This window comes from Teleopsis dalmanni, chromosome X (genome assembly GCF_002237135.1).
Source record: "Teleopsis dalmanni isolate 2A chromosome X, ASM223713v2, whole genome shotgun sequence".
In the NCBI taxonomy this organism is placed as follows: Eukaryota; Metazoa; Arthropoda; class Insecta; order Diptera; family Diopsidae; genus Teleopsis; species Teleopsis dalmanni.
Genome location: NC_051848.1, coordinates 82241413 through 82260475, shown reverse-complemented (window position 1 = coordinate 82260475; position 19063 = coordinate 82241413). Strand labels below are relative to the sequence as shown.

Below are 19063 nucleotides of genomic sequence, written 5' to 3'. Positions count from 1 at the left end.
ATTTTGCTTTTATAGGTATGCCGTTCCTACTAAGAAAGTTGTTCCACGTAAGATTTATACTATTTTTAGCTGCAATAGTTCTCCTCTCTACATGCTTCCTAAAGTTCATTGTTGGAGTCAATGTCACGCCTAGATAGCAGTATTCATTCACTATTCTTATTTCTTCTCCACCGAGATACCATTTTTCTTTATTTGCCAAACTACCTCCTTTTCGAAAAACCATAATTGCGGACTTACTTAGATTGATTTCTAAATTCCAACTATGGCAGTGTGATTCCAACTTATAAATCATTTTTTGCAGCGTCGTTATATCGTCAGCCAGTATCACAATGTCGTCGGCATACATTAAAGTTCGAATGTTTAGTTCTTCTATCTGTATGCCTCCTCCCAAAAAATCATGTAAGTCATTGAGATAAAGAACAAACAAGTGCGGTGATAATATACAACCTTGTTTCACTCCGCTTACAGCTGAGAATTCATTAGATAGGTCTTTTCCAGTCCATACTGCACATTTAGTGTTCGAGTACACATTTGCAATAAAACGGACCATTTTGGTTGAGACTCCAGCTGCGTGAAGCTTATAAATTAACGCCTTTCGAGAGACCTTATCGAAGGCTGCTTTAAAATCTACAAAAAAGGCAAAACGTATGCCATATTATATTATATTATTGTTTTTAAAATTTATCTGTACTATTGATGACAAGTTGTAAATATTATCCACTGTAGAATAATTCTTCCGGAACCCAGCCTGAAATTCGTTTATTATTCTATTACTTTCGGTCCAATTTGTTAGCCTGTCTGTTACTACACCCATCATAATTTTTGCAATACAATTCATAAACGATACTCCGCAATAGTTGCACGGTGTTATAGTTTTGTATAGCTCATAAACTTCCATATGACCGTGAGCATATTGTATATCTAATGATGTCTGTGACTGGTTTAGTAAATTACTAAAGTATAATTTCAGCATTTCTGCCTCCATTGTAATCGTTGAACTTGAATTTCCATTTATTTCTCTCGCAATTTTCCACCAGTCTTTGTTTGTCTTTACATTTTGTATCTTAGCATCCAATTGTTGGTAGTATCTCTGTTTGGCTTCTGCACATATAACTTTATAGTGCTTATTATCTTTTAAGTAAATCTCTTTGTTCTGGCTGCTACTTACTTGTCTAAATTTTTCTAGGCTTTTGAATGTTTCCTGTCTCGCTTTATGACATCTCCAGTTAAACCAATTTTGTTTTTTCTCGAAGGAGTGTTCCCTAATTTGTGTTTCTTTATGCGCTGATTTAATTACATAAGTTATATCCGTCAGAGTTAGCAGATCTTTATTCTGTTTTACATTTAATAAGGTTTCACTTATTCGCTGTTTATATGTTGTAACTTGCTGTTTATTCCATTTCAATTTTGAAAGTAAATTTGTATTTGTTCTTACCGTTTCTATATCTGTCAATCTTAACGTTAAGACTATAGGAAAATGGTCAGACCAGTGTGTGTTTCCGACTTCAAACTTATCGATAAATTCAAGTATTTCTAGGGAGACTGCACAGATATCATTTACTGACATTCCAACTCCACTACAGAATGTAATTTCTCCTTCCTCATCACCTTTTGTCATTCCATTCGCTATTACAAGTCCGTTGTCACAGCATAAATGTATAAATCTATGTCCACGAGAGTTTTCCACTTCGTCTTTAGATTCCCTTTCTTCGAATCCAGCCGTAAAGTTCGCTATATATTCCTCTTCCAAGTAGTTTTGCATTTTACCAATTCTGACATTCAGGTCTCCAATCACAATAAGATTTTTAATTTCATTTTCCATGAATATTGTCTCCACTATATCTGCCATAATTATTAATTCTTGTTGCATATTTCCATGTTAGATTGTAACCTCCAAAATATTTACTCAGACTTTCTGCTTTATTTTCATTCACATGGGTTTCTAACAAGAAGAATATATCAAAACGCTTAATGTATTTAAAAAATCTGGAAACATTAATTTATTTTCTAATCCGTTGATATTATACGATACTATACTTAAACTATGCTTATCTATTTCTTTTATTTTTTTACTTATTTTATATTCTAGTTTTTTGACTTTTCTAATTGGTTCTTAAAGTCTAAAGTAAATTTCTTAATATTATCACCATACTTATGCTTAAGGATGTCTTCGGCTTTTTGAACCCCACACATTAAGATGAACTCCTTATTGAATGTGCACCAGTTTTCGCCTATCTTGATTGCATCGTTTTTTACATATACTTTGTACTTACGGTCTACGTTCAGGATATCCGCTTTCAACTGCAGTAGGGCTTTCTTGCATTCTAGTCTTTTCTTATCTAAGTCCCTCTCTATTATTATTTTATGTCCTGATAAATTTTTGACACTTTTAAAAACTTCTGTTGCCATGTCTTCAGAACCCATTTCTGCCACTACGCTTATTCTTTCATTTCTTGTGTAGATAATTCTTGCTGACGCGATTTTTACCTCCGATAGTTTTAATATATGATTACAAACCATTTCGACTGCTTTTTTTGGACTGTTAGCTTTTTCTAAACCTTTAAATATTACATTTTTTCTTTTACTTTGGCTTATAAGGCGGTCTATTTCTAATTGCTCATGTTCCCTCTCGCGCTTTAATTTCTCTAGTTCCTTCTTGAGTTCGCTATTCTCCTTAGCTAGATTTTCAACTTTATGATTTATATTGCCCATCTTTGCTTTTATATCTTCCAGATCTTTTTTTGTGGCCACATTTTGTAGTTTATCATCTAATAGGTTTGATAATACACTCATTAGATCTGACAGCTGCATATTACCCACTGAATTTTTGAGTACCATACTTTCCTCTTGTTCAGGCGATGTTTCCTTTAACATTCTTTTCGCACCGCAGCCTGTTGGTACACTTACACCTGCTGGAACGTTCGGTGGTGTGCGATTCATTTTTGACATAATTGATTGTCTTTGATATTTTATTAAATCAAATTAATTATTGTTAACTATAATTTTTTAATTTAATTTATTGCCTACTTTTAGGTAATACTTTTAGGTTACATATGTTATGTTTAATATAAACGGTTGTTCTTTTGTGATATGCTTAAAAAAGAAAAGGTCTAATAGTAGAACATTTGAAAAAGTAAAAAACTTCATTTCTAGGTTGCCTTTTCAGCAGAAATATTAAATATATAAAATATGCATCTGGTGAAAGCTAAGCTGAAAAAAACCAAGACTAATCACCACAAAAAAAAGAAAATACTTCATATCGTTTTAAATAAAATTTACTTTTCTTTCATTATTAAGACAACTGTGGTGGTTTATAGTTTCAATTAAAAAAAAATTATTATTGAAATTCAGTGTCGAAACTTACCTGAACGGTACGAAAATTTCTTCACGCTAATCACTTAGTGTTTTACCCATTAATTAAATTCAGAACACAAAAAGACAAAAAAATAATTTATGAATCACAAAATATAATTTATTTTTTATTGTCAAATGATTTTTTGTTTTAAAAATCAGTTCTTCATTGAGTTTTTTTAAAAAGTTTATATACCCAATACAAATATGAATTTTCCATATATTTTTTTTTGTTTTGGTAGAGTTTAAAATTGTAAGTAAAAAAAAATAATATTAAAAATGCTAAGAGTAGCCAAAACTTTTGAAATTCCTTATATGGTTCAGATAAAATTTATTTGTGTTAAAATTTGTATTCATTGTCTGTACTTTGAATATATTTTTGCACTTTAAAAAGTAATATTAAGAAAAATGAATCGCCAAATGTGATGATTTCCTTTTTGCACGGTGAGTTGAAACAAATATTCGTTGCTATTATTTTTAAATACATTTATTTGCATAAAGGACTTTCAAACAAGGTTTACGATAATTATTAAAGGGAAAGGGAAAACTCGTTTTAATAATTACCCTAAACTTTACTACACCGGACTTGACTTTACTGAATGTGTCTTTACGTAGTGCCTTTACAAACCTCCGTTTGACGTTGATATAATGGAATGTCAAACATAGTCAGGAGTTACATGGCCTGTATATCAGTATGTAAGTATTTCAAAATAAAATTTTAAATCATATTTGTTTATTAAAAACCATGGCCAATTATATATTATTTATTAATAATTTTATATATACTTTTTCATTAATAATTATTTTTATTCTGCGTTAGCAAATGCATTCCGTTGATGCATAATGATATTATTCTTTCATGAAGCGGATAATTCTCAAGAATGTACCTATATTTGATATGGTTGCAATGATAATCTGAGTTTATTGCTTTACCAGTTTAGAGATAATCTCTCAACAAAATTTCTTATGCATCCGAAAAAACATGACGTTGACACCTTTTAATACGAACTCGCTTCAGACCGTGAATCCGTTAGATCCGTAAGTATATTTAAATCTGACCCATACATAAACAACATAACTCTGTCATTTATTTTAAAAGTGCTCTCGATATTCCCGATAAAGTCTCATTTGAAAGTGTTGTGGTTGTTGTATTTTAAACAATTGAGTTACCCATTCTGCACACAGCTGTGAGCCTAAAGTCTAGAGCTTCTATTACATCTTTTTCGTTCAATCTACAATCTTTTGAAATCATATATTTTTGGAACAATTTTTGGTGTTGATATAATTTTTGGACATTATACTGTCCAAAATTATACTTTGTTTGAGCAATTATAATTCGTGTTTTATTATAAGTGTTAAATATTAGTTACTATTGATATACTGACGTTAAGTTGTAAAAACTTTTTTCATTCAATATTGTTTCCTTTTCATTTTTTATTATTTAGTAACTTGGACCTTCAGCCTAGACTTTCTCCTGTTGTATGCAAGATTCAATGCATTCCTTCATGGTTAACACAGTTCTCACCAAAGTTTTAGATTGGATGCCGTCAGGTATTTTTCAGTCCAACACATCAAATTGGATGTAGGATCAAACCTGAGCTACCAATCGTATGGATTCACCTGTCCAATAAAGGTTATGGTTAATTTAACTTATTATGCAGATGCTTACTAAGTTGCATTAATCACACTATATAACGGCGGATTTAAGAAGAGTTGCTGTTGAGATTTGAGGTGATATTTGCATTATTTTAATTTACAATAAAACAAAAGAAACATTTATCAGAGAACGGATATCTCTATTGTTCTTACTCTTCTATGATCCATCTATAAGAAAATTGGTCTATGTTTGTGCTGATCATGATCATGATTTCCATACGTCGTGGATATATGAGGTTGTATCTATATATATACGTAAGTATATCAGAATTAAAAATATTTTTATTTGTTTTGTAGAGATGCAGAAGTCGTATTTAACAGTGATTAACAGTAATTAATCTGAGAGGCTACATACACAAAAATTTGACTAGAAAGTTTTTTTAATGTCAGAATCTGTCAACTGTCTAACTCCTATGTATAGGATATACGTGTTAATATATTTGCATCTTTTAAGTTATGATGCTATTATTAATGTAAGTGATAAAATCACTGCCAAATTTTTAGTTGAAAAAATTCTTTGTAAAAAAAAGTAACATATATCTATAATAAAACTTTTTTGCCAGAGAGATTGCATACAGTTTTTTATTTAAAATTCTATGATTATTTGAAGCTTCCATTTTATTTACAACTAATAAGCATTAAATATTTTAAAAATTTTCTTCGTTGTATACTTCAGATTTATTGATTCAAAATAATTGAGGTGTACAGTGATATAAAAAGACATTAAGACTCTTTCAGTGTATAAGTTCATCCTATTTATGGCGATAACATTTCTTACCTGTGCAGAATATTTTTCCAACTTTAGCAAAATAACACTTCACCGAAAAAGGTAGGTGTGATTATGTGCTGCAGTTATCTAGATAGTTCGACTAGTATGAAACTAATTAACTTTTTAATTCATCTGTTAAAATTCATAATTTATAAACAGAAATGATGCGGAACTAATTTAAAATGTTAATATTTTATGTATACATTTTTTTTAGAAATAAAAAGTAAACATTTTTGTATAGTTTTTCTTCGAAAATTGATTTTATGGTACTATGGTGCGTATGAGTAACGTGAAAGTCACCTGATTAATTAATTTTTTTTAATTACTTCTAAAATGAATATCACAGTCGAAATATTTATTTCTGAAGTAGAATTTATATATTAATTTGAATCAAAACTAAAAAAAAGAAATTTTTGTGACATATGCCTTTTTTTTTTTACTGAAAAATCGTGTGTATGTGTTTGGTGTGATATGAAAGATAAACAAATTTTTAAAAGTACTTCTAATTACAATATCGTCCTGAAATTTTTGGGTTTTATGTAGAATTTTATTACTAATCGAAATTAAAAATTTTATATAGGAATATATGTAATATATTCTTTGAAAATTCATTCAATGGAAATGTAGTATGCATGTGCATGATGTGTTTTGCGGGAGAAAAAAAAAATTAAAATATTTAAAAAAATAACGGTTTCGTGAAAATTTTTATTTCGTAGTGAAATTTGAAACTAAATCTAAATAAAATATAAAACCTGGAATCTATGCGGACGTATTACAAGAAAAATTTTTTTTTTAATATAACGGCTAATATTAGTGCTTAAATATTAACAATTTTAATTGTTTAAACAATTTCATAAAAGTTCAATCAATCAATCTTTGAAACGCTGTAAATTTTAAGTTTCTACCTTTAATAGAACTTGAGATATAGCCATATAAAAATGTGTCTACTATGCCAATTCTCAAAACCCCATGAGTCCATGTCTCCTAGAAAAAAATCTCAAAATTTTTTCCAGAGATACGGGTCTTCTTATTTTATGAAAGGAGCTCATAAAAAAAATTTAAGCCAAATCGGTCCGAGTCCGAGTTATAAAAGAATGACCCATATATGCTTAATATTGTTACTAACTATTTTGGGCAAACATCTCAAAGATTCTATTTCAAATACCTCTCGGATAAATGTGGCTATAATATAAATCTAAAAAAGGCTACTCCACAAAATTATGAATAAAGCCTTTTAAATTTAAGCCAATAAGCCTTTGAGTGAAAAATATATAAAAATTTATATTTTGGTATATGTGACAGATGTGTGTTGTATATACAAAAAAACATTATTAGACTATATAAAACTAAATATTACAAAGGTCATATTAATTGCCAATATTCATTGTTGTTCAAACGTCTTTATTTATTACAAAATGCAAATTTGAACCGACTGGGGTGGAATAAATATTAGCCAAAAAATTTTTTTTGTTACCTGGTTTTTTGCTAAATATTATTTTTTTTTTAAAGATATTTCAATATATATATTTCAATAAATGCAATTTTGTGATATTGGGTCTTAATTATCCCCAGTCATGTTTACGTCGTTTGGGACAATATGTCAAATTTAGAAATAAACTTCAAACTAAGTGGATCATGAGATATATAAATATGTGCTAAAGAACAGTCGAAATATTCATTATATTTTATTTCAAGATAAAATCGTTCAAATACTTTGCGTATGTTGTCGTACTTGCAACTTTTCATCTGCGACAAACATTGAATAATGACGGATACATTTAAAATAAACAACTTTAAAGTTATCTAAAAAATTTCGTAGATATATAACAAAATGATGTGAATACACTAGATATACTATACTGCAATATTCATCAAAATTATTATTAGATTTTGGTGCCTAATCTACCGCATGCACACTCATACCTTATTATCGTGAAATAAACTATAATCCTTATATACCAGGAATAGGAAGGAATATTTCATCGTTGTTAAATTGTTTCTCGTTCTTAGCATATAAAATCAACACAATAATTTCATTCAAAACGTGACTGGAAATCTTTAAATCGAACACATTTTTGAAATATTTAATGTTTTTGATAAGAATACAACGGAAAAAGTTGAAGAGAAATGAAATACTTTTAAGGTAGAGATTTTTTATTTAGGTCAATTTGCTTAGACATGTTGCTCCAACAAAAGCATCAGTTCCTAAGTTATAAGTTATCAATCATGTCTACACACCCAATGGAACATTTGAAGCGAGCAGTTATTTGGGACATACAAAACTCATTAAAACATTGTTCGTCGCTGCTTACGTGAATAGCAAACTAAAATCCTAATCAAATGATAAGGTCCTTCCTGCGAAAGGACCGAAATTCGTATAAACCAGGAAGTGTTTTGTATTGTTTTTTGAAACAAGCAAACGAGCAAACGAGCAAACAACCACACACATGAATGAAATTGCTACTCTTAAACAGACTTAGATTTACGAAAAATATTGAATATAGAGTAAAAAATTCTAAATTTTAAATTGCTAAATTATTTTAACAATCTTTGTAGTCGAATATTTATTTTAAATTCAGTAATGCTAAGGCAAGAAAATAGTGGATTGCAACTATAATTTTGACATATATTAAAAGTATTTTCTTACAACAAATATCCAGTGATCTTTCCAAATGGAAATTACATTTAAATATGACGTGCCCTATATTTGTATATAGAATAATCTGTAAGTATCAAATCGATTTTCACATAAAAAATCACCCGACGTTTGACAAATATTTATTTTACGCTATATGTATTTTAATAAAAACAACGCTTGCCAGCCATAAAATCATGGTTTATTTTCTAATAGACTCTCTAGTATGCCTTAAAATAAGAAAAGAACTAATTCTTTTCATGATGACTTTTAAAAATATCAAAAACACATGTAAAGAAAATCGTAATATTTTTCTAAAAAAATTTTAATTGTAATAAGTCCTCCAAGGAGGGCTATTATTAAGCTTTAGAATATATCAGGAAAAAATTATAATTTCATATTGATTTCTTCTTGTGAAATTATTTAATACAAGAAATGTCTTATTAAGTTGCAATTAAGTAACACAATCACTTACTTAGAGAGTAAGTTCAATTTAAAATTAATTATTCGTTTGGTTATATATTATACTAAATATATGTATGTAACAAAATAATTATTTTTTTCTGCTTTCTGTTACTCTAATATCTACTGATTTACTAATAACTATAACAAAATTATTCAGAGTCTGTAGAACTAAATTTCCAATCATTAGTATCTAGCATTGTATTCATGCTGACATCGTCACTGGAACAACTATCTGACATCGTTTCATCGCAAGCAATCATTGGTAAATTTGATTTGTAATTTGAGAGTTCCTCATCTTGAGATGAACAAGTGTCCGCATTATCAACTATTGCTTCTTCCAAGCACTCCTCATTTTGATCAGCAGCAAACTTTTTCTGAGGCGGCTCACAGGTTTCAGTACAATTTGATTTTTCTTCATTTCTCGCTACCATTGCTAATCTTGCACGTAGTGCCTTCTCTCCGTATAACTCTTTATAAATGTATTTTAAACTATATATATTTTCAGAATTTTCGGATGATGATGTGTTGATGTCTAAGAAATGAATGTCAGTATTTGATACAGCATGATCAACCTTTGGCACAAATGAATCAACTTGATCCATTTCCACATTTCTTTGATTTGGTTTACAAATTTCACTTTGTTGTTCTATAAACTTTTTTGAGACATCATCCTCGAAATAAAGATCTTCATTTATAATGTCCAGCTGTGGCGAATTTTCATCATCTACTGTAGATTGTTCTTTCTTAGTGGTTTCTAATATAGTCAGTGGTTGCTTTGTTACACCAAAATCTTCTTCGTCATTATTTTCAGCATTCGCACTTTCCGCACCATCCATAAAATTTTGTTTGCTGCTTTCATCTATAAGTTCAACGTCCTCAACATCTTCAGTTTTATCAATGTAATTCAAATTATCCAGAGTCTTGTCATAACATTCATTCTAAAAAAATCAAAATAAGTTTTGCATTTAAGATTATTCAAGAAACAATAGGAAATAGATAATTTTTGATTTAAAAACTCCCAAAAAACTATAATAAAGTAAAAAGTTTGCAATGAAAAGAAAAGATAACTATAATTGTAAAATTATTATCAATATGAAATTTTTAATACTTCCGTTGTATTTAATGTGTTCTCGGCCTTATTAAAATCTTCTTCACTTGTGCTATCATCACTCGAACTGGTATCACTATCATCACTATCATCGCTCTCGTCTGTATCCTGTGTCTCGTGATTACTGTTATTCTGAAAATAATTTCAAACAAAACTTTTATTTTATATTTAAAATGAAATAATCTGCAATAAGTAGAGATTTGAGAAGTACGAGTTCCCCTAAATATCGAAAACATCGAATTGATGGAAATCAAAGAAGAAGCCCAGGAAATATATTGATCTGAAGGTGAATGTTATTAGCAGAAAATAGTGACAAATATAACTTTTAAGAGCTTTTATAATAAAACCCAAAAAAGTGATTTTATGAAATATTTGGGAAGATAATTTGAGTTGGTAATGGTGTATTTCATAAATCACAGAACGATAGAGACACGTGAAACGGTCGTTCTCATAAACGAACTTCTCTTTATATGTTAACTGCACTATATTGTTAGTCACCCAATTTTTGATTTCATAGAAAACACATTTTTAACGTTTCTAACAAATGTTTTAGCCATGCAGATCTGCTGGTCACGGTAATATCCGATTATGAAGCGTTCCATTGTATTTAGGATATGTACACGTAAAAGGGTACCAGGCAAAGCAGTCATTTCCTTTTTAAACACTTAAATTTTTGTTTTGCTGTTAATTATTTATACAATTTTATTTTATTAACTTATTATAAACTTAATAAATACCTTACATATATATACATATATTACATATATTATTAAAGTAAATTAAAAAGAGTTTCTAAAATATATGTCTCTTTTTACTAAGATCTAAATAACTAAAACATTACCAACTTGAGCAACAAATTCCAATAATCTGACTAAAAAGTCAAAACTTAAAACCTCTTCAGTACAATATGGAAGAAATATTTGGGGAGTTTGCTTCAAAGTTGGTGATGCTGATATTCAATCATTTGACATATTCTGCTATTTGGATAGCATTGTGATATCAAATGGTAATATCATTGAAGTTAACATATCAAAGTCAAATTAAATCATTAAAATTGACTTTGTGCCAACCGCAAAGTTGTGGAAAGTGTTTTCCATATTTTTTACTATACCAAAATGAAAATGTTATATTTAAACATGAATTCAGTTGTACTGTATGGCATTGAGAACTACAACTAATGGTGTTACCCATGAAATGTGTTAATATTGTCAGTATCTATACAAATTGAAAGTAGAGACAAAAACAGATCAAATACATTATACCATCATTATTTTTTTGATAAAGTGCGAGTATTTGTGTTGCTCGCTTACTGCATAGCATATAAAACGACTAATTAATAAAATTAAACCATTGCTAACTCCAAGAACGCTGTTGCAAATTTACTTCAGAGTTTTGCAAACCAATTAAAAAAACTTATACTTTTAAGGGCTCTTAAGATTAAGGGTTTTTCATCAAGATTTGTTTAAATATTCATCCACAACAGCTGATTAAAATCTTTTTCAATGTTCAGTCGGTTTCAATGGATTTGATATATATCTCAAAAATGAGATTTAGTTAAGAATTATGAATTTTATGCTTAGTATTGTAAATGTTTTGGTCAGCCCGTGTTATTGGATTAATCGATTTGTGCAAGAAACCAATATTTACAAGAAAATACTCACAGTTGTGGTTTCAGCTACTTCCAAAATATTACTTAAGTATGAAGATAATGATTCGTTGATTCTAGTATTTCTAAAATGGGTCAATGTGTCATGTAATCCTGCGTAAGTTATGAGATCCTGATCTCCTGTTAAATGATAAGTACCTTAAAGAACCAAAAGTTTTATTCACTCAGTTTAAGCTTTCTGGAGTTGCTATACTATAAAGTGGAAATATTCAGCTCACCATTCAAGTGTTCTCGGAAGGTTTCGTAGTTGGTTTCGAAACAATAAAACGGTGGTTCCAACATTGTTGAGTTATTATTTTGTGTAGTTGATGAAATTTCCACTTTACTTGTTGAACAATCAGTAGGAAGATCATCAGTTGTTGTTGGAGATAAGTCCATTATGATAGATGACTAATAAACATTAAGTATTCATGATAAAATCATTAACTCAGTTACTTCAATTCATTTTAAAGTAATTGATACGTAAACGGCTTTCTTACTTGAATATTATCAGATTAATGCGAAATGAAAGTAATAACAAAACTTGTATTTACTTCACGACACAATCGAGTTTCATATATCGAGATCAGTAATTGCGAGGCTACTAAAATTGATCAGCAACTTGAAATATACATATTATCTATCAACAGTATACTATATGTGTAAAAAATATATAAAATGTTGTAAATGCGAATAGTGAGTAAAGTTAAGGGATAAGTTAACAAGGTGTAGCTCAACATTTTACTCAAGTGGTTTATGTTAATTTTGTCAACGATGGATTTCGATGTGAACTTGAGCGTGATGTTAAGGATCGATAGAGTATTAAGGATTTTAATTGGGTTATTTAAAATAGTATTTTCTTACCAGTTCGTGCTTCGACATATACCATAAATTTTCAAGATTTATGTGCAACTTGTCATGTGGTTAGAATGACATGTCTAACAATATTTTAGTTCAAATAGAGATTATTGGTTTGATGAAGGCAACTTAATTTTCACAGGTTATTTTCACGGCCTACCTAATATAATTTATTTCTTATCGATGATTAACATAATTACGATTTATCACAATATTTACAATTTATATGTAAGATGTTAAATTAAAGTTTAAATTTTTTCACTTGATAAGCTTCCGCGCTCCGAACTCAACTCAAAATTACTGATCAAGCTTCTGAGCAACAGTCACTTCCCACCTAACATATGTCGCCATAAAAAATATGTTAATATAGTAGTAATGGGTTTTGTAGTATTTATAATAATAAATCAAGTAAATAAATAAATAAAAATTTCCTGGGAAAGTTTTGAAATACATTTGACATATGTATGTCATTCCTTGATTTTGGCTGACGCAAGCATTGCCATTAATGTTTCAGGTTTCATTGGTCGTTAAAATTCTACTTTCAAGACACGCACGTGGTTTCTTGCGTTTGAAGCAGATAATGAAGTATCGAATGAAACAACTGCAATTTTTAAACACCTTTTTTATTGATAAAAAATATGTTTTCTAATCATGTATTTTTTGAACTTTAAGCATCTAAAAATTAAACAAAAATTAGAACACTATTTAATATATTTATTAAAAGATACTAAGTTAATAGGTTTTTAATAATAAATGATAAATTCAATAACAAGAAGTTTAAGAGAAAACAGAAATTTACATCATCGGAAATAATTGACGGCACCCACAAAAACCTCACCGTGGAACTATCATTTCGCTTCATTCTTTTATAGCTGTAAGCTGTAAGGGTAGAAGGATAACTTAAGATGTGACTTCATTATAAAATTCATTACAGAATATATATTATAGTTTCCAGAGCATTTGGCATAAATATGCAGCATCTTAGAATTCAGCATAGTCTATATCCTTGGTTAGATGTCTCTGCACATTGTACTGTATTAATGATATGGCGAGAGAGAAGTGGTGCTAAGCAACTGCCTTGTCAGCAGTGATGTGATGCCTATAAGCAGTAATCAAACAAATATATTACTTCTGCTTGGTCAGGGATATTTGAGATTGAACATCGTAACAATTTTTTTCTTGTAAAAGATTTTTTTTAATTAGCATATGCTCCATTTTGTTGGGCATGTTCCTGTCGATAATTTTCAATCACGGTTACGAATACCATATAAATTGGCGAACAGTTATATACTCAATACAAACATTTAAATGCTCACCTGCATTTTGCTCCTGATAATCGTAGAGCAGATTATAAACGAAAGAGAATGTCAGTATTTCAGAAGACGAGTCATTTTTTTCCATTTTATTGTTGTAGTTCACAATAACAGTGAAAACAAGCTCTAGAACTCAGCATAAGCCTACGTATTTAAAAAAAGCTGCAAATGGTTGGTGTTAATATAAGGCATGCGATATTTAAGAGTTAAGTACAAATCTTTAATTTATCTTCATATTTATATTTATATTTATATTTATGTTTATGGTATGTAATTCTTAAGACATATCATGAAATTATAATGCAAATAAAATTGACCAGACTAACGACACTGTTACTCTGGAAAAATGTGAAAACTATAAAAAGTGTGAGGGTTAGGGAAATGTTTTCAGTGACAAATGAAGCACTTTAATTACAAACAAACTTATTTTTATAAAAACAATGGAAAACTATCATTTGTATGTGTTTTTACCAATAGTTGAGCAATGATTTGCTACAGTGTACACAATTATCCACTACATCTGTCATATCAATGACGAGTTGACAGCTATCTTCCGAAGAGAGGTTTTCAAATTGAGCAAAATTATTACCCATTTTACTTGCTCTATCTGACAAGCTCATTTCAGTTGTGTTTTTGTCATCTTTCGATGTTTCGTCAATTTCTGGATTTTGACCTGCAATCGTTTTTAGTACACCTTTTAAATCTATATTCAATACAATTATAATGCCAGTAAACTTACTTAATTCACCAGTTAAGCTCTTTGCAGAAAAATCATCGCATTTCAATGGAGCTCCAATATCATGCACGATGTTCATATTATTGTTTTTCAGTGATTCATACTCTTCTTTCGAATGTATATAAGGCACTGCAATTGGCAGATCTTTTGAATATCTCTCTGATATAATTGATTTTTTTTTGTCGTGACGTTTTTCATCATTGGAACAAATCCGTGGGTCACTCCTTTGAATTTCATTATTCGAACTAATATTATAATTTTGGTTATATTGACTGAAATTACCAGTGTTATAATCACGATGAGGATAACTCATTAACTGATGACTAACTGTGGATTGATTGTTATAACTGAAGTTATTATTGTTAATGTAGTTTCCATTATAATGGAATCTCTGATTTGAACTAGTGTTATAATTTCGAATATGTGGACGAATTGTCATAGTATTATAACCACGATTAAAGTGATTGTTTTGATAATCCTCTAGTTGGTTAAAATAACTGTGATAATTGTTGTTTCTATTATAACGAGGAGTTTGATATGGACGACTTCTATTATTCCGAGAATTTATTCGTTCTCTGTAATATTTTCCACAGAAGTTATGTTGCTGATATGGTCTCATTTTTAAATTTTGTGACAGAATCTAATAAATAAATATTTAATTAATTTTTATTTATAAACATTTATATTATAGCATTAATTCGTATCCAAAAATTTAATATGAAATCAGGTAAGTGCAGAAAGAATTTCACTTATATGTCTTTTTCTGTAACCTACTTGACACTTAACCCTTATTACTACACAACCGTTCTTCATCGAATATACTTTTATAAAAAAGAAAAACTAAAAATGTTGAAATTAAAAAAAATTATTCTGTAGATGTGGAAAAGTTGTGTTGATAGAGAACTTCTGCCAAAATTGGATTGAAAGATTTTGTTGTGGAGATTTTGATGTGAAAAATGAATCGAGTTCTGGCTAATAATCAGTTAAAGCTAATGAAAATCAAAAAAAACATTGATTGATGCAAGCATCCAAATATAAATTCATGAAATCGCTTAGAGATTAACCTAATCGCATTCGTATAATTTGTTTTATATAATATTGCAGGAATAATATTGCAGTTTTCTCTATGACTAATTTCTCGAACGTCAAGAAAATGATAAATGTTTGACAAGAATCATGACTTTGAACGAGAAGGTGGTTCGAAGAATTGCATGAACCTTTCATTTGAAACATCAACATCAGGAAAAAATTTATTTGTAATAACCATAACTCCTTGGAGACGAAAACTAGGTCCCATAACACAACAGATATGTGGAAAAAGAAAGATGAACCGGTTGAATAAAAAATGATGCTGTCTGCATGGTGGGATTTCTAGCGGACAAAACTACGATTATATCTGCAGTATTCTGTCGGTATATCTACAAATTGAATTATTCATTCAAATTAATAGAGCTGGAATTGATTAAAACGAAATGTATGGGCTAATGCCAGATTTCAAACACAATTTGGTAACTCACCAAAAACAATCTTTATAAATTTAAAAACTTTTATTTCAACAAATTAAATTCCTAATTTACAAAATAAGCATAAAAACGAAAATTGTGTTGGCTAATACAGACAGCTTATACGTTCTTAACGAAAGTAAAAAATTGAAAGTGTGGTGTTGCCACAGTGTAAGTTTCGAGTACTTTTAAAAACTTATTTTCATTGTAAATATATTGTAAATATATTGTGAAAATATTGTAAGAGCGATTGTGAAGGAATTGTACCACAGCATTCTTACATTAGTGAAAATTACTTAAATGGATGTATTACGCTAAATTCAGAAGACTTGGATTGTCTTAAATTATCAATCCGCAATTAAATCTTCAGGTAAATCAATAAGGGCTATGATATAGAGAGCGCCCCGGACACGGCAAAAATAATTTACAAATAAATTCTCATATTTCATTGTAGTTTTTAAGATTCTAAAACTTTTTGTTAGGCGTTAAATAAAAGCGACTCCATAAAGATATATTGTTATTAAAAAAAAAAAAATATTGAATATTGAAAACTTGCAATACTGTCAAAATTCAAAAAGTTATAGTTCAATTATCAGAGAGTAACTTTTATTAATACATAATACTAATACATCAATATTCACACTATACTGCAAAGTGGACTACCCGTAATCAAAACATAGTTAAAGATCGGGGTCTGTAAACGTAGCAATGAAGTGCGTAGACATGTAGCCTCAACATCCCAAAATAGCTGTTGAGATGTACAGCTATTGGATAAACTCTTAATTAGCCTCTATACTAAGAAAATTGATTAGCCTTGTAGCACGTTTTTAATAATTAGATCTTGTGTCAAACCTTGTGCAAAAATATTTATATTTATATATGTAAACTAGCGAACAAAAAATATAATATATCATAAATCGTATATTATATTAAATTTAATTAGGGCTGAGTTTACAATCGAAACTTAAGTGTTAGAACTAACTTGATTGAATGAATTAACTCAGGGAAGTTGATGACGTTAGCATTTCTTAAATTAGTGTTAAGATTTTAGTTACGACTCTGAAATCGACCCTTAATTTATGAAATTTTAACTCTTATGAATTGACTTTAACTATTTCTACAAAATTAAAAACCTTTAGTTATGTTTTCAAAAACTCCCTTCTTTTATTAGGAGAACATATGCTTTTACTTGTTGCCTTCATAATATATAAACAAAGTCCTATTTAGTGACTACAAATTTTAAATGTAACTTTGTGTAAAAATTTTAATATTTCATTTGTTAGCTTCAGATGCAACAATTTGCATGTATTTTTGACCTTAAATAATTGGTCAGATGCCATTTATCCTACTATATATTTCACATTTGATTGATTATTTGCGTCGGCGTGACTACGGCGCAATTCGGCATGCGATCAGGTGGATCCGTTTATCATACATTTCTCAAATGAAAAAATAGGCAACAACAAAATCAATTGATTTAAATGTTCACTTACAGCTTAATCCCGAAAGATTTCAAAAATCTCAATCAGGACTATAACATTTTATCATTTTTCCGTGTTACCGTGTGACCGTGTTAACGAGTTCGATCTATTTTTTCCTGTCGTAGAACTAAAAAAAAATATGTGATTTTTTTCATATACTAATTATTACCACAAAAGAAAAACATTTACTTTTACAGTATTTACAAGAAACTTCTAGAAAGAAATAATTTTTACTATAAATAGTTATGAATAACAACGGAAAATAAAATTCCAAATATGATCCAACGTAATACACAATATATGTAATTTTCCATCAGGTCAACTTCATCTGCTTCATATATAATTGAATAATATAGATAATGAATGAATACCGGCATATATATGGTATACAAGAACTTAATTTACAGTACATATAGTATATTGGAGTAGTTTTATAGACAATGATGAAACTTTAACATATTTATGTCGAGAGGCATCTTTTGCTCCCACTGTGAGCTGGCACTGGACCATGAGTGATGTGATTACTGGAGGATTAATCTCCTCCATTAAGGTAGAGAACACTTATATTAACTAAAAGAAATGAACGATTATTCAAAAATTAAAATAACAGTTCAGAAGTTCTAATATAATACAATAAAATAGTAATAAATCAGACTTCAACTTTTCAACCTTGTTTTGATAGCACAATCCAAGGAGCATAGACTGAACAGTACATTTTCTTGTTTTATTTAGCTATGGACTTGAAGACTGTTTTCTAAAACCAAAATTTATATGGACTAAGTGTTTTATTGAAAAGGATTGCATCGCAAACATCATCTGGTCACCACTCATTTTTAACTTTCAAATGATCCTATAATTTAATATACATACTTATTACTGATAATAATCAGTAATAATCTTGAATAGTTCCTCTGCCAAAAGCACTGATTTTGTTGCAAAAGTAGTTGCCAATAAACAGTTTGTTTATATTTAAAGGCTGTTACAGTTATGTTGTGAAAAAAATTACTCTTTCAACTTAAACATCTTACTATGGTAAATAAATTATAAAAAGATTGTAAACTTAATATATTGACTCCAGTGAACTTCAATATATTTACAAAAATCAATCTTGAAACCTATCCCGTTATCTAAGTGTTTCGGTAAAGATTTATATGGTATTTATACCCTAAATGACAATAAATTCAACTACAAGTATATTTAATATACAATATACAAGTGTTTAGTGAGCAACAATAGGATTTTCCAAATAAGAGTAGCTAGCAATTAGTAATTATGTCACCATATTGTTGAAGAGGAAACAACTAACATATCAATAACCTCTTATTAGATTATTAGGTACTTACACATTGATTAGGAATAAATCAACTTAGTCTGTTTATTCCGAAAACCTTTATTTATACATTAACACAAATTCACTAAACATCCAGTAAATTATTTCCATATAGTATAAGTTGTGAGTTTTATCGCTTCTCGACTAAGAGAATAAACAAAGACTTTAACTACAGAAACTATATATAGATGTTTAACACTTACCATAAAACCAC

At 29.1% G+C, this 19063-nt stretch overlaps 1 protein-coding gene and 1 long non-coding RNA gene across 2 annotated transcripts; one reads left to right on the top strand and one right to left on the bottom strand.

The window, feature by feature from the left end:
* The first annotated feature begins 3686 nt into the window (after positions 1-3686).
* Positions 3687-5549, top strand: LOC119689023. The gene is made up of 6 exons (XR_005253330.1): positions 3687-3795; positions 3853-4047; positions 4172-4389; positions 4797-5082; positions 5135-5243; positions 5305-5549. It is a non-coding gene; the product is annotated as an uncharacterized LOC119689023 (long non-coding RNA).
* Positions 5550-8979: 3430 nt separating this feature from the next.
* LOC119661830 (dentin sialophosphoprotein-like) lies at positions 8980-12034 on the bottom strand. Its single transcript, XM_038071332.1, has 4 exons — positions 11869-12034; positions 11646-11788; positions 9985-10116; positions 8980-9814 (listed from the first exon to the last, which is right to left on the bottom strand). The coding sequence occupies exons 1-4, from the start codon at positions 12026-12028 to the stop codon at positions 9026-9028; spliced, it is 1224 nt and encodes a 407-aa protein (XP_037927260.1). The 5' UTR covers positions 12029-12034; the 3' UTR covers positions 8980-9025.
* Between the last annotated feature and the right edge of the window lie 7029 nt (positions 12035-19063).